This window comes from Rhagoletis zephyria, unplaced genomic scaffold, assembly GCF_001687245.7.
Source record: "Rhagoletis zephyria isolate East Lansing unplaced genomic scaffold, Rhagoletis_zephyria_1.1 Rzeph_scaffold_05035, whole genome shotgun sequence".
Taxonomy (NCBI): Eukaryota; Metazoa; Arthropoda; class Insecta; order Diptera; family Tephritidae; genus Rhagoletis; species Rhagoletis zephyria.
The window spans coordinates 5,604-21,676 of NW_016162118.1; the positions used below are offsets into that span (position 1 = coordinate 5,604).

At 36.6% G+C, this 16,073-nt stretch overlaps 4 protein-coding genes across 5 annotated transcripts in view; 2 read left to right on the plus strand and 2 right to left on the minus strand.

Moving 5' to 3' along the window:
• Nucleotides 1-1,379: 1,379 nt before the first annotated feature.
• LOC108371509 (filamin-A) lies at nt 1,380-5,366 on the minus strand. Of its 2 annotated transcripts, XM_017627087.1 has the most exons (5): nt 4,812-5,366; nt 4,399-4,626; nt 2,285-2,445; nt 1,976-2,174; nt 1,381-1,880 (listed from the first exon to the last, which is right to left on the minus strand). In XM_017627087.1, the coding sequence occupies exons 2-5, from the start codon at nt 4,529-4,531 to the stop codon at nt 1,585-1,587; spliced, it is 789 nt and encodes a 262-aa protein (XP_017482576.1). In that variant the 5' UTR covers nt 4,532-4,626; nt 4,812-5,366; the 3' UTR covers nt 1,381-1,584. The 2 variants fall into 2 exon arrangements, with proteins under 2 accessions (XP_017482577.1, XP_017482576.1); XM_017627088.1 differs by lacking the exon at nt 4,812-5,366 and having other exon boundaries at nt 1,380-1,880; nt 4,399-4,635.
• A 659-nt stretch (nt 5,367-6,025) lies between these two features.
• Nucleotides 6,026-10,158, minus strand: gammaCOP (coat protein (coatomer) gamma). Its single transcript, XM_017627084.1, has 8 exons — nt 9,912-10,158; nt 9,062-9,717; nt 7,888-8,998; nt 7,636-7,817; nt 7,393-7,567; nt 7,148-7,333; nt 6,929-7,081; nt 6,026-6,841 (listed from the first exon to the last, which is right to left on the minus strand). The coding sequence occupies exons 1-8, from the start codon at nt 9,949-9,951 to the stop codon at nt 6,711-6,713; spliced, it is 2,634 nt and encodes an 877-aa protein (XP_017482573.1). The 5' UTR covers nt 9,952-10,158; the 3' UTR covers nt 6,026-6,710.
• Nucleotides 10,159-11,017: 859 nt separating this feature from the next.
• LOC108371507 (UPF0396 protein CG6066) lies at nt 11,018-12,983 on the plus strand. Its single transcript, XM_017627086.1, has 2 exons — nt 11,018-12,287; nt 12,347-12,983. The coding sequence occupies exons 1-2, from the start codon at nt 11,158-11,160 to the stop codon at nt 12,519-12,521; spliced, it is 1,305 nt and encodes a 434-aa protein (XP_017482575.1). The 5' UTR covers nt 11,018-11,157; the 3' UTR covers nt 12,522-12,983.
• A 190-nt stretch (nt 12,984-13,173) lies between these two features.
• Nucleotides 13,174-16,073, plus strand: part of gb (solute carrier family 7 member genderblind) — a 19,213-nt gene continuing 16,313 nt past the window's right edge. The window contains exon 1 of the mRNA XM_017627085.1: nt 13,174-14,382. Within this exon, the coding sequence (XP_017482574.1) occupies nt 13,922-14,382 (461 nt within the window). The 5' untranslated portion in view covers nt 13,174-13,921. The remainder of the gene's footprint in view (nt 14,383-16,073) is intronic.

The following is a 16,073-nucleotide window of genomic DNA, read 5'->3' on the forward strand; positions in this document are numbered from 1 at the left end:
TTGCACATTATTATACTAAAATTTAATGGGCTATAAATCTGCTTACCTGAATTGTTTTTAGAAATTCTTATTAAAAAGTTCGCGATTTTGCTGAAACATTGCAGATTTTCCTTAATTTTTGTACACAGTATCATTCTTGGATTTAAATGGAGTTTGCTAAAATATAAGCCATATTTGAATACAAAAAAATTTTTGCATGTAAAACATTGCGAATATTAACAAGAAAGAGCTGTACGCTCAATTATGGGAGTAACTGTATGCTAGCTATGGCTATTTTTATTTACTTTTATTTAATGTTTATAATTTTTTTTATAAAAGTCTAGCACGTTTTATAACCAGCAGCCCATGCCAGCACCATATAAATTCACTTTTCAAACTTCGTACAAAAATTAAAAAAATTGACAAACTAACAATTACACCCAAAAAAATTTTAACGAATTTTCAGAAAAATTTTGAGTATGCAGTTTTATAGCCCATTGAATTTTAGTGCAATCTTCAAAACGCTGGGAAACCGCGTAGATTTTTTTTTGCTGACGGTGCTGGGTATTTTCTTTCATATAAAAGTGATTGAATGGTTGGCGCGAAAATTTAATTTTGCAGAAATAAAAAGAAACTCTGTTTAATGAAGAAAAATAAAAAATAAAAAATGTTCAAACATACTTTGTTTGGAATAAAATGCGTGAACAAAAAATTGTCAAAAATCAACACTTACCTAGCTATTACAAACTTGCACTTGACTGTACTAAAATTTAAAAAACTGCGTACACAAAAAAATTCTAAAAAATCTGACTAAACAGTCTCAAATTTTGATGAACATTTGTTAAAATTGCGAAAAAACTAAACAGATGGTCGATGCCGATTCTTTTGGCCGATACTAGCCGATGCCGATAAAACGGTCGGACTCTACTCATCACTGGTATATGGCACAGAAACGTGGACAATGACTACATCCGATAAGGCGGCTCTTGAAGTATTCGAGAGAAAGATTTTGTGGAAGACTTACGGGCCTTTACGTGTTGGCGATGGCGAGTGCCGCAGACGATGGAATGATGCGAATTAAAATACAGCGGCTCCGCTGGCTTGGCCATGTCGATCGAATGGACACCGACGCTCCAACTCGGAACCCGTTGGTGGTAGCACAGGAAGAGGGAGGCCCCCACTGCGATGGAAAGACCAGGTGGAGAAGGCCTCGGCTTCACTTGGCACTTCCAATTGGCGTCAGTTGGCACAGAAGAGAAACGACTGGCGTGGTTTGTTGAACTCGGCGAAAATCGCTTGGGCGGTTACAGCGCCAAATAAGAAGAAGTGTAATTGCAAAACAACGAAAAATTCCCATTTATAGGATAAACATAAAATTTATTTTATTTGTTTACTTTTTACTAACTATTAAATTTTGATGCATTTATTTTTATTTAAATACATATCTACTGAAGAGAACATTAATTCACTAAAATTAGATTAAGTACAAAGATATAATTGGTAAACATACTGAAGTATAGGAAAGGCACGGAAATAATGGCAACTACATATGTACATACAAATGTAAGCACGTAATTTGTATATGTTTGCGATTATGCTCTCACATTAATTTGCACTCAATTGGAATGGCGAACCGGGTATATGCTCTTCGCCCCATTTGGCCACTACGAGATAATTGCCTGGATCACGCACCTCATATGTAATTTTATAAACATTATTTCCCATATGCTTAATGACAACCTCATCGCACTGTCCTTTCGGTCCGAATATGCCAACGAACAGCATATTGTTGCCCGCCGCCGAGCCATCAACAGTAAATTCGTTCCGGTCATCGAGAGAAATGTGTGTTAGGCCAAGTCCGCGATGGGTCACGCAATTGGCATCTGATTTGAAAATGGGCACTAAATAGGTGGTGTAGAAAAATTGTTTAGAGCTTATTAGTTTGCGAAAAAAAAAACAAAAACAAAAAAAATATCATTATGGTCAGTCAACTTACATTCCATTTTGCGAGCATTGCCCTCAGCTTCTCCACAAATGGAAATTATGATAAACGGTGATTTGGGTAATGGCACGGAATTGCATTTGATGTGTACTTTATAGAGGCCCGCCTCATTTAGATTAAAGTTGACATTCAAACGTTCAGGATCAAGTATTTGTAGAGGCATCACACTATTTATGCCAGATGGACTTTCGACCTGCAACGGGAAGGAATGGGCGCATTTTATTTTGAACTTATCTGGTGGGTTAAATCATAAATCTTGGAATGAAGCGGTAAATGTAAAGATTTTTTGGTGTAAGACCTCACCTTAACTTCAAAATTGCCTTTCACACCATTGCGTTTGATTATGAAATTGACTTCCGAGTTCACGAGCACGGCACCATTGGGAAAGTGTAGAAGTCTCACCTTGCTGGGATTTGTTAGCTCGGGAGCGACGAGCACCAATGGACCTTCGGTAGGATAGGCATCTGTAATGTTAGTAACACTATTTTAACTACTTAATGAAATTAGCTTTTATTAATTAAGAAAAATTTAATGTTGGTGAACCAAAGATTATAAACATTAGCTGTTAATTTGAAAATTTGAAAAAAAAACTAGTAAACAAATATAAGTTCGGGGGAAACCGAATTTTATATACCCGGCGCAGGTATTAAATATCGTCGTTTCCACTCATGGCGCAATAAACAGCTGGTGTAATAAAACAGCTTCTCGCTTTATCTTCTGACACTCGGCTGCCTTATGGACAACATTTAAAGGCAATTCTTCATATAAGGCAGCTTCAAAATCTTTCTTCTCGCTCTAATTACTAGATGGACCTTTGTAGTCATAAAATGGGCGGTGCCACGTCTAATTGATAAAGGTCTATAAGAGTCTTATTTATTGTTAAGCGGTTGTTGTAAGAAGGTATGTATTAACTTAGAGTAAATGAGCGTCCTCAGTTATTGAAACATCGGAGTTTTCGTATTTCTGAAATTTACCGTTATACGGGATGCAGGTGTAATTTAAGTCCCATTTGAATAATTTTCAAACGAATTGTTTTTCCGTGCCAAGGTTATTAAGTACACTGGGTTTGGCAGAAATTGATAAATCGGTTGCCGAGATACCCATTTGTGGCCATAAGTGGGCGGCGCCACGCCCATTATCCAAACATTTATAAAATTCTCTGCTAAGTGGTTATTGCCATTATCGATTTTGAGTAAATTAGCTTCAGTATTTACTGATTTATCGCTGTTCGTGTTTCTTTAAATTACCGTTATATGGTAGGTGGACGTCATTATTGCCCGATTTCAAGGATTTCTTAGCTGGGCCCTAAACGAGGCTCGTACCGAGTTTGGTAAGGATGGGTGAAGCGGCTACTAAGATACAGTATTTCATCATAAGTGGTCCTGGCCACGTCCCTTTTCCAAATATTTCGTAATCAAATTATTTTGCACAAAAATTCTACCTCACATACTGATTTTGAAAGATTTGGATCCAATATTTACTGAAATATCATAGTTTTTGCATTTTTCAGAAATACCGTTATATGAGAAGGGGCGTGGTTACAGTCCGATTTCGCCCATTTTCAATAGCAACCTCCCTTAGATAATGGGCAACGTATATACCAAATTTCGTTGAGATCTCACACGGACAGACGGACGGACGGACAGACAGAAACGGCTTTGTTGTTGTTGTTGTTGTAGCGTACAGCCTCAATGGGGTCGGTCCACAGGTACAAAGCCGTTAGTGTTGTCGGGTTTCCGGGCATACGAAGAGATGTTTCGAGCCGTGGGGTGTCTCTCCGCATGCCGGGCACTCAATTGGCACATATGCGTCTAATCTGCTCAGGTATGAATTTAACCTGCTGGAGTACCCAGAGCGAAGTTGGGCTATTGTGGTTCTACGCAGATGAAGTTCCGTCTCGTCGATGTTCGGTGGTTGTGTGCCTAGAACGGCTCGAGACTGACTCCCTGTGAATGCCATTCAGGGCCTGTCGATATGCTGACGGGTCCAGAGGCTACTTAATAAACCTCTGGGCGAGGGTCTATTTGGGTGACCATGTCTGTGGCTCCCAACCAGAAACTGCTTGCCGAGCATTGTGTTATGCTCCTTAATAGGAAGCATTTTCGCCTCGGCTTAATCGACTTCACTTTTCATTCTGATCATTTATGTATACACATGTCTATATCTATATCGATTCCTTTAGTCTGTCACAAACAACCGTTATGCGAACAAAGTTATAATACCCTGTGCACAAGTGCGCTCAGGTATAAAAAATCGACGAAGAAACAAATAGTATGTAAGTGCAACAAATAACGAATAGACGAACACCTATGTATACATGTATGCACTCGTGTAAGTATGCCCACCTACATGCACACATTGGAAAGTTCCTTCAACCAAGCCGTACAAAAAAAAATTCCGTATACGTAAATACTCACCCGCGTCTGGGGTTCTTTGGTATTTTCCAAAAATACACTCATTTTCACTGTCGGCGCTTGTGTTGTTACAGTAGCGCGGCACTTCAGCATTGCCGCTCGTATTCAAGCGAATCTCCTGTGAGACACGAAACATATTACCACCGCACCAATGAGCCGTTGGAGATTCTTTTGTGACTCGTTGACTCTTGACTTTTGTGCTTTTCGCCGACTTTTTATAATACGTCACGGCTGTAGATAAATGTAGTTATTTATGTATATTATATATATGTTTGTACTATACATATAGTATTTGCAGTTAAGGTCACAAGATTTATTGTGATAATTCATATGATACATATATAAACATATTTTTATGTTGTACATATGTATGCACATGAACTTTTGTAAATATGTATGCTTGCAACTGCGCTCACTTTTTGTCTTTAGCTTTTACTTTTCACCCATCGTCCACAAAATTATGTATGAATATCACCGGAATAGTGTGTGGTTTTCGGTTGAGTGGCCCGCTCGCACTGATTCAGTATTTTGAAAACTATATTTTCAATGAACGCGCATTATGAAGAGTTTTCAGTATAGAAAGATGCTATGCAGTAGCTTCTGAGGTACATCTGTGCGGCAGAAGAGAGCGTATGCAAATCGAAGACAACAATAAATGTGTGTATATTTATGAATATACATACATACATAGTTGGCGGAGAACGTTCCTCTTTTGCCTTTCATAATTAATATTTGGTGAAATAATGAATGTTAAAGTAGATATTACTAAATTTTGGTTTAAATAAAATAATACTACCTTTCGTTCAAAATTTATTACAAAATGTACCCTTTAAATCAAATTTATTATACTAGTCATTACTATTATTTAGCCCCTGTGTGAATATAGGCATTTAGCCAAAAATATATACACATGAATGTATACATTATATTAACATAACGTCGTTTAAAGTACAAAACCGCGTATCAACAAAACGCAAAACCGCGTATCAAGATAATGTAAAATCGCGTATGTGAGGTTGCATAAATTATTTTCTAGAGAGTAAAAACACTCAAATTTCAAAACGGTCCTCTGTTTTATAAAGCAATCTGACTTCTGGATAGTATATTTCAGGACGAATGAATAGATGGAGCCAAGAGTTTGTGTGAGCTAATCCAATGTCAGTTACACGGTCTTGCATAATGACGATACGCGGCTTTGTACTTTAAACGACGATATGTAAATATTGCACTAAAAGACAATTCTATTCTTGTTTTTTTTTGAGGTATCAAGACATGTGCATGTGCTCGTCATATCGCAGCAGCAGATTTGACTGCTAAGGCGTTTCAAAGGTGTGTGTGCTTATAAATTTAAAAATAATTACATATGAAGGTGCATATTATTGTCTTGGATTTTCTGAGGCTGTCAACTTTTGTCGCAGTGTTGATAGAATTGGATGACGTCTAAAGGTGCAACAAAACTATGTGTATGCATTCATGTGCCAATCTATATTTACAAACATCATACATTGTTCATGGTCAATGACGCAAAGAGAACAATACGGGACACAAATATAACTAAAATTTAGTTGAATTTAATTGACATGGGTTAAAAAACGCTATTAACAACATTCTAAAAGCATACAAATTTGACTTACGGTTTTCGCAACATTTTCTTGATATTTATTCGCATATATAATAATAATATGGTTAAACACTAATGCAATTTCTCATATGCAATTAGTGTCATCCTTACATATCTATCTAAGTCAAAGTCAAAAAAAACAGATATTTATATTTAAATTTACAAAATATGGAATACATTTGTTTTAATTACAAACATCAGAAATGTACCAAAAAAAAAATAATAAAAATTTACATTAAATATTTTGTATGAATTGGCCGCAGAACGTCTGGCAAATGCGATCACTTGCCATCGCTTCTATGCATGTTTCCTGACAAATTCATTACAAAGTATACATTTTTATTAAGATATAGGGATGTGTAGAGCATTATGCCTTTATCTGCTGATTAATTAAAACTTATGTTGTGGCACGAAATACACTTCACGAATCCATTCTTTAACACTCAGTTGCAAATTATAATTCTTGTAATGATATTCTGCTTCAATTTTCTTCAACACTACATAGTTGTATCACATAATATTCGGCCTTCCATTGGACTTGTTTTAGTGATGAAGAGAAATGCTACTAAGTGTTAGATAGTTTTTTTTTTTTTTTAATTTTGAATGGCATTAGCGGTACACTCATTTTAAACTTAATCAACATTAAAACTCTGCTATTCGTTTAACGATTTCCTATCATCTAACCCTCTGTATTCTATCCAATAGCAGATGTTAAAAGCTCAGCAACATCTGGATCTGTAGTACGAACGGTTAGCTGCATGGTAACACCATCGGATAACGCCAATTTAGACCGCACTAATATTTCAGCACCACCTCTAAAAGTGCCTGTTGTCGAAAAAGTTAAACCAATTTGTTTTATCAAATTAAAAATATATACATTTTGTAAAAGCATTTGCATTTTGATACACCTACCTGAACAAAGTAATGTATGCGTGTGTGTCCCCTCAGTTACATTCTCAGAGAGATTGGCGGCACCTAAGCCAAGGAATTTCAAAATTAAATTAACTGCCTCCTGTAATGTGTTTGCAGTAGAGAGCGAATATGTATCTTCAGCTTCGACCCATTCTATAAGAATAGTTTACAATAGTTCATAATTTTGTTCAGAGCAATCAAACTGATTAGTAAAATTACCATCTGTATCTGCAGCGTCCCAAATCGCTTGGAAATTACTCTTTTTCGATTTTTGAATTTGGTCAGCAACTGTAATTTCTAGATCTTCTAGCATGTATTCCTCCTCGTAGCCATTATCTGAATCGGGTTCTCCTGTATTTGGATCGCAATCCTTAACCACGAATCGTAAAGTGGCGCCAAATGTTGCTAAGAAAGAAAATAAGTATAAATAGCAATTAATTATATACTTATATGCCTTTGATTACCAGCTGAACTAGCAACATCTGGTGGAAATTCGACAATGACAAAAGTCGTTTGTAAGTCATTGTAAGGAAGTTTTGGACATGGTATAACAGCGCGCGTGATGAATCCCTCAGGTATAGTTAGCTCTACACGCACATTTTCCAATATTTGATCAGGCAAGGTATTGAGACAATCAAACTGAAATAAGAAAAACAGTTTTGTTTATATATTGAGCATAAGTGCATCTTTTTGCTTTCATATCTCACCTGAAATACGACGTGATTGGCGAAGATGTGTTTAATGCATTGCACTGTGTATTCAGTTTCGCTTTCGGTAAGCTGTATTGGCGGTGTTGTACGATGAATAGGTCCCAACACTTGTATACCTGGCAATTGAGATAAGCGCGCAGCACTTTCTTCTTCACGTGTGATCTTCGGAGCTCGTGGCGCTGAGAATTAATACATCAAATGCTTTAAACTGACTTATGGATCCTATTTGTTTTATCAGATTAAACTTACTATTAGAAATAAGCATAGCTTCGTTGGCGGGTTCCTCTTTAACAACGGTGGTCTTGGGTACAATGGATAAATCAAATTTAGTAGACAAGTCCCCATTCAAATGTTCCGTTAACGCCTTTTCCAATAAGGCCACCGAGCATGTTTCACGCTCGATAATGTAATGTTTATAAAGTTCCGGTTTATTGGATTGTAATAAGTGCAAGTAGTAAGTAGCACGATCGCGTACTTCATCATCAGGATCCATTTGACAACGGCTAAGTAGTACCAAAATGTTATTTATAAGTGCAGGACAAGAGGCACCAAACTGTGCCAGTGCTGTAACAGCAGCTGCACGTACTATTGGACTTTCTAAAATAACGCGATTATAAATAAAGCGAATGTACTTGGATGGTGTATTGGCAAATGGACCCTCCTTGCCAAGTAGATGAAGAATTCTAACTGCCAGCGAAACATGTTCACAGTCTTCGATAAATTCACAAAGATGAGAGAGTCCAGATTCCTTAGCTTCAGCATTTTCTTCAATAATTGTAATTATGGTGTCCACAATTGAAGTTTTGTATTCCAAACCGCCCTCTTCACGCAACATACCACTTAGGAAGTTCATTAGCACAGTATGTTTGCGCGGGTACTTGGAACAAAGTGCACAAATCGCTTGCACAACAACAACCTTGAATTCATCTGAAATCTCAGCAACAAATGAGGAAATCTGTTTCATTAAACGTTCAACAGACGATTCAGCGCCGGTCTTCAACAAAGTTGTTATAGCCAATGTAGCGACCGACCGATTAGAATCAGTTATAAGTCCTTCTAAATCCAAGTTGCAAGTTGTTACAGCAGCTGGGTGAGTCATAGCCACTTTGTTGAGTGTTCGCACGGCCGCAAACCGTAAGGTAGCTTTCGGTGAGCTACAGAAGAGTTGCAATATAGAAAATGCTGGAGACAAGACACGTGCGTTTGTGTTCTTAAGATTAACAATTGCGTGTGCCGCCTCATAAATAACCATTTCGCTCTTGTGACGCAAGCATGTTTCGATGAAAGTAAACATTGGCGAATTCGACATATCTTCAGCTGAGATGTCTTCTTCCTCGATCAGTTTGCAGGCGATACGAATCTTTAAACAACAAAGAGGTAATAAATGTATTTTCTACTGATTCAAATAGGTTTCGAAACTTACCAGCATGCAAACGGCGTATGGACTCTTCATAGAATTACGTGTCAATTTATTTACTAGCTTAGATACGGCTAAACGATCGGACTTACGTATATGGTAAAGCAAACCTAGTGCGTGGTATTGCACCATTATGTTATCGCTGTTAAGAGCTTCCTGTGCTTCGTTAGCCCAACGTTTTACCACATCGCCAGCGGCACTTGCCAAACGTAGCGAGCTTACAAGGGCAGCGCATGACACTGCTGGGTTCTTATCAACGATACATTGCTTCATGTAACGTTCAACTGCTTGCAGCATCGTATTGTCGGTAATGCTGCAAAGTGCGCGTATGGCAGCCGGACGATACAAATCCTCCTTACCTGTCATATCCTTGGTCAGTGAACTTGTTACAATTATGACATCTTCTGCAATGGAGCTGAGTTCTTTTATTCCTAGATAAACCATGCGGCGCAATACGACATCTTTCGACTGGAACAATTTTGTCATTGCAAAAAAGCAATCGGTAGCCTCGCGAGCAACTAATTGTTCGCCCTGGTTTATCAGGTAGAGAATTTTCGTAAGAATTTGAATACATTTCCTTGGATTTACCGGTGTGTCGTTGAAAGTACGCGTTTCTTGTAGCACAGAAGTCTTTTCCAAGTTTTGATAGATGTTGGTGGTGCCTTTTGAAGTCAACAGGAAAGTTTTTGTATTTATTCGCATTACGATGAAACGGATTAAAGAATTAATAAATTCTTTCATTTTACGTCAAATAAGCACATAACATTAAATTAAATGATATCAACACGTTTTACAGTGAAGATTTTTGTTAAAAATTAGGGCGTACTTTTCACGCCATTCAATGTTCCGAGCTTACCCTCATCCTCGTCATCTTTATCTCGTCGGAATGAACCCATGTTTAGTAGCCTTTATAAACACTTGAAATAAGTTAAAAACTTTAAATTGCTAAAAAACTATTTTAGTTTTTTAGATAAATTGCTGCTGAAAATTTTACACGTCACATCCACTAGTGATTGCGAACTATCGATGGGGCTATCGATAGTATCGATGGTTTCATATTGCCGCCTCTATCGAATTTTTCTTAGCACTATCGATAGTTGTATATTTTGTTCATACTATTAGAATTTAGAGTACATTTCGTCAGTACATCTTGTACTCTTATAATGCGAACATCAAAAACGTATTCGCTATGCCTTTGCTATCGGTGCTTAAAACCTTTAAAAAACAAATAGAAAAAATTTTAATTAACATTGACAATTTTAAAATAATTGCAGAATGCATTATCTGTAAACTATTCATACAAGATTAAAATATTTTCATGCGTCATAATAAGCGGTCAGCACAAAAATTATTTATGCAAATACATACTGACGCGATAAATATTGAACATGTAGTATCCGTGCACTATCCATCAATCCATCAATATGGATTGCGTTCCAAATATCGTGATAATTACTGACCGTGTGACAGAGCCCCGTGACGATAGTTCTATCGATGGTCGAATAACTATCGACTATCGAAAGAAAATACATACCACATGATCCAGCTACACAAATGAAAAAAGTAATTTTCTGGCTGACGTTTGTAAAATCGGCGCCATGCTATTTTCTTTGAAAAGTAAACAAAAATATGAAGACAAAGCAAAGAGAAAAAATTTAAGCACTTTTGTTTATTATTTTTGTACGTGTTTTTGCAAACAATCACCGCGCTTAAATCGCTTAAAAATCACTGAAATAAACCATCGACAAAATACACATAAAGAAAGACGCAAAAGAGAAATAGCAAACTTCAAAGTTACGAACGACACACACTTTTTTCTCAATTGCTATTACAAAGTTATATTACATAAAAGTACGTGTTAAAATAATTTGACAGCCGTGGTCTGTATCTCGTCGTTTTCATTGTGTTCGGGCTATTAAGCTTATTTTCGAGTTGATGAAATGGAATGCACCCCTGTGTATTTTTGACGTTCCTTTCATCACACAATCCACAAAATGTGTAATTTGTAAAAAGTGTATTTATTAAAGTTGTGCAAAATTGGCTCTGCTAGTTTGTTTGTATAATACAAAAAATCTAAGGAATTGTTTAATATTTGTGTTTAAATGCGTTCTCCTTCCCGAACGCGTTCTCGTAGTCGTAGTCGATCGCTCCAAAGACGTAGAAGTAATTCGCGGGATCGTGGTGCTACACGTCAAAGAGAACGAGATCAACACCGACGAAAGGCAACACGGTCAAGAACCAAAACGCCGAGTAGCTCAAAATCTCGTTCAAGATCAAGATCAAGTAGGCGCTCCGTGAAAAGCCTTCACCATAGGCATCAACGTCGAGAGACTCGTCGTTCGAAGTCAAAGAATAGGACTAGTCGTTCCCCATCTAAACATAAGAATCACGGGGAAGAACGTTGGCCAAATGACAAGTTCCATGAAAACAATTATGGTGCACGGCAAAATAATCCTTTTCGGGGAGGAGCAAGTAATCACCAACAGAAAAAATCGTCGAACTATTTAGACGCACGAAGGGCACAACGTGAATTAATCGGCATAGAAGGTACAGAAGACGTATGGGCCAAAAGCCCGGCACATCCAGAATCTTATTCTCATGACGAGCAAGACGATCCAGATGTTCAAATTCTGGACGGAACTTATAAAAAGCCAAAGAAAAAGAAAAGTAAGGCGAAAAAGAAGAAATCTAAAAAATCAAAGAAACGTAAAAGTAGTAAGAAAAAATCCAAAAGTAAGCACAGAAAGAAAAAAAACGCATCAAGTTCTAGTGACACATCGAGCTCGAGCTCTGCTTCATCTTCCGAAGATAGCTCAGATGACTCCAGTTCTGATAGCGAAAGCTCCACAGATAGTGAAGATGTAAAGGAAACTTGGCTAGAAAAGACTGCTGAGGGTGTCAGGCCTATAAAAAAGAAAATAAAAATCAAAAGGAACAAAAAACAAAAGAAGGGAAAAAAACATATACGCAACGAAACCAAAAAGGGCAGAGAAGATAGACCTGGAACGTCACTGGGAGTTAACGCGGATGGTGAAGAGTTTGGACCCACGCTGAGGCAGACCAGTGGCCTAAGTCAAAAGGATTTTGGACGCGCTTTGCTACCTGGTGAAGGTGCGGCTATGGCAGCGTATATTGCTGAAGGTAAAAGAATTCCAAGAAGAGGAGAAATTGGTTTGACATCCGAAGAGATCGCAAATTTTGAATCCGTGGGTTATGTAATGAGCGGTAGCAGGTAAGATAAATTGAACATCTTTTTCTAAATCAGACTAATGTTGTTTTTTGTTTGTTTAGACATCGTCGCATGGAAGCTGTGCGTATTCGCAAGGAAAATCAAATATATTCGGCCGATGAAAAACGAGCGTTGGCTATGTTCAGCAAAGAGGAGCGACAGAAACGCGAAAACAAAATTTTATCGCAATTCAAAGATATGATCAATTCAAAGTTACATGCAAAAGAAAAGAAATGAGGATGTGTGCAGACAAGCATTCGTACTTTATTTCAATAATTCGCACACCATCTTCTAAAGTGACACAACACAAATGAGCGCACAACTTGTATTTACTTTTCAGCAAAAACTGGAGCAAATTTTTGTTATAATTTGTTGAAAAAACCTAAGGTAAATTCTCACTTGCCCATATGATTAGCATACGCTAAGAAATAGTTTTTTGCATTTTCTGGCGAACGTGTAATTTTGAGTTGTGTCACTTTTGAAGATAGTGTGCGATATATTCATTAATCGTCAATGAAATGTTTCAGATATTTAAAGTAAATATAAAATGTAACATTAAAAATGATGCAATTTATTGCATTATTTTTAATTTATGAGAACCCTTGTCATAGTGCTCAATTATTATCATATGCAATATAAAACATGTAGTTTTTTATAGTAGCGATTCAAATAAAAATATATGTGTATGTATTAAAAATATGTGCTTTGACTTTTTTCAATGCGCGGAAGTGGGAGTGTTCTTCTCACCCTAAAAGTATGCTTTAAAGAAAAGTATGCGTTAAAACTATTATAAATGCTTGCGCGCATTTTTTATACTATGAGTCTGTACGTACTTGCTATCAACCGAATTACGATTATTTTATAAACATATGTATGTACTTACATTTGTATTTATTTTCGCCTATTTCCGTTTTCCAACACTGCGCACTTTTCCTTTCAACATTTCGTTTTCCGCCCCTATCGCAGTTCACCCACTTTTCACTTTTCATTTTCCGTATTGCTATTTTCCGTTTGACAGTTGCGCTGGCCTGTGCTTGTTTTTCGCGTGTTGTAAATTTTCAATTGATATTCTTTAACAAATAAAAATATAAGTTGTACAAAATAAATCAGAAATTAAATAAATTTTTGGAAAATATGACTAAAGACATTTGAAATATTTGGAAACACTATCGATTTTCCAGTGATTCATATACCCAGCGCATGAATTAAGGTGGATGTGCAGTGCATCTAACCTAAAAATATGTACATAGTACAACTAGTGGTTGTTGCTTTCTGAAACTGTGTCAGTGGGCTTCGAGCAAGGCCCCTTGCCCTTGGCGAAGAAGCTTGTGGGTTGAGTAATGAGGGAGCACAATTATAGGGCAGAAAACAGCATAGCAAAACAAAATATGAAAAACACCCGGCATTATTGAGATACTTTCACCGCGATGTGTATAAGCGAAGCGCAAAACGTAATAACGAATTTCAATTACATCTTTGGATTCAGCAAAACTCTAGCTGACCATAGGCGTTGCTGTTGAAGAACGTCCGCCTCAGTCTTATCGCGACTTTACAAGCAAACGCAAGCGGATAAAGAGGCAAAATTGGATCAACGAGACTGTAATAGAAATAAATTGTTGAATATATAACTCAACATAATGCGCGCCCCTAGTGACCTACAATCGCCCACCAGCGAAATTGTGCTATTAACTCCCGCTAGTGAAATTTCCCCCAATGTCACCGCAGACAACTCCGCTGCTATCACAGTTAGCAATGGGGGTGTGGGCGGCCAACATGAAGGATCTGCCGATTCAAATAACAGTGCTGTGCGTATGAAAAAACAATTGGGACTACTTGAAGGAGTTGCCATTATTTTGGGTGTTATATTCGGTTCAGGCATTTTCATATCACCCAAAGGTGTGATACGTGAAGTAGAAGCGGTTGGCACATCACTAATCATATGGGTGCTATGTGGCATGTTGTCGATGATTGGCGCGCTTTGTTATGCTGAATTGGGTACGACGATACCAAAGTCTGGCGGCGATTATGCGTATATACTGGAAGCTTACGGCCCACTACCCGCTTTTCTCTACCTCTGGGATGCAATGATGATATTTGTGTAAGTACATATCGTTGCTGGAACAACTGATTTTCGTATGTTACATTTGACGACTTTTGGGAAATCGCGATTGAAGTTCAAAGTCTGTCTCTTGAAAACGTCACGGTAGATTTCTTAAGGAAATATTGGAATTTATTAAAAAAAAAAAATTACACAAAATCTGCAACATTTATTGTTAATTTTATTTATTCTAATCTATTGTATTTTAAGACGTCCACCAAAATATTTTGGAAAAATAGTAAGATTTAAGCGAGCTGGACCGATTTGAAAATACCTCCAAAAATAGAGTTTTTTATGAATAAAAATAGTTAATTAAATATGTTTTTTGAAAAAATCCACTCAAATGACAAAACGGTTTAAGCTTAAAAAGTTTAAATAAAAATATTTAGAAAAAAAATAAAAAATTTGAACGGAATCGTAATAATGGAACTTGAATAACTGAACCTAAACTCTTTCATTGGAAAGGTATTTTCTCACCCTTTTTATTTCTTTGATAATAAGCTCATTCAAAGGATTAAAGAGAAAGGTAGAATGATCGAGCATCATTCAAAGTTGAATTAAGATGTGTTGGTACTTGGAAAAAAAGAAGAAAATTGGGACACGAATGACTTCGGCAATCGGTCCAGCTCGCTCAAATCTTAATATTTTTCCGTAATGTTTTGGTGGACGTCTTCAAATATAATAAATTTTGTAATCCCGGCGAAAAAACCGCCAATATTTTTGGTGATGCAGTCTAATTTACATATGTATATGAGTCATTTGAATTACATTTTTCATATGGTTCTTTCTCTTTCATTTCTCTTTTTCTTTCACCAACAAGAAATTTTTCTTATAAAAATTTAAGACTACCGTTAATTTCTTCATGATTCCATGATCAAATCTAAATCGGTATGGGACCGCGTTTTAGGTACCACCTTTCCGATAAAATAAAAAGAATTATCGAAATCGGTTGACGGGGTTCAAAGTTATACGGTAACATACATAAAAAAAATAAAATAAAATAAAACATTCCGACGAATTGATATCCTCCTCCTTTTTTTGAAGTCGGTTAAAAATAGAACACAACTTTGTAGGTCCTTTTTGTTTAAGTTGCTTTTTTGGGAAAGTCAATGCTCGTTCAATAATAAATACGACATATTTTTACCGAACAAGATCAAATTTAGTCGTATATGTTAGCTGGTCTCTTACATACAAATATTTTTTGTTGAGACTTATAAACACTGAATTTGTATGAAAAAATGTCGACTAAAACGCTTGTGACCTTGCATAAACGATAAAATTATACCAAATATCTCGAAATCCAAAGGAGATATCCAAAATCTGATAAAGCCATTTGAAAGATCTTGATGAGTTTAGCATAACTGCATTATTAACTAAATTTGGCCCAATACATGTGTACAGTGAAACCTCCCTTGGGCGGACACTCACCGTCAGTCATTTTTTGTCCGCCCAAGAGAGGTGTCCACTTAATGGAGGGGAAGCCTATTTTAGAACTTTTTAATGTTTTAATTAATTGAATAGTCACTATTTCTTATTTGAATAAAAGATATTGATATTACATCGTTCAAACAAAAATGTGCATGTATTTTTTCAAAAGTGCACATTTCATTTAAGTGCGTAAGTACATATTCAGTAATAACAAAATAAAAATAAATATTACATTTTAGTCCATAAACTACATAAAATCATAG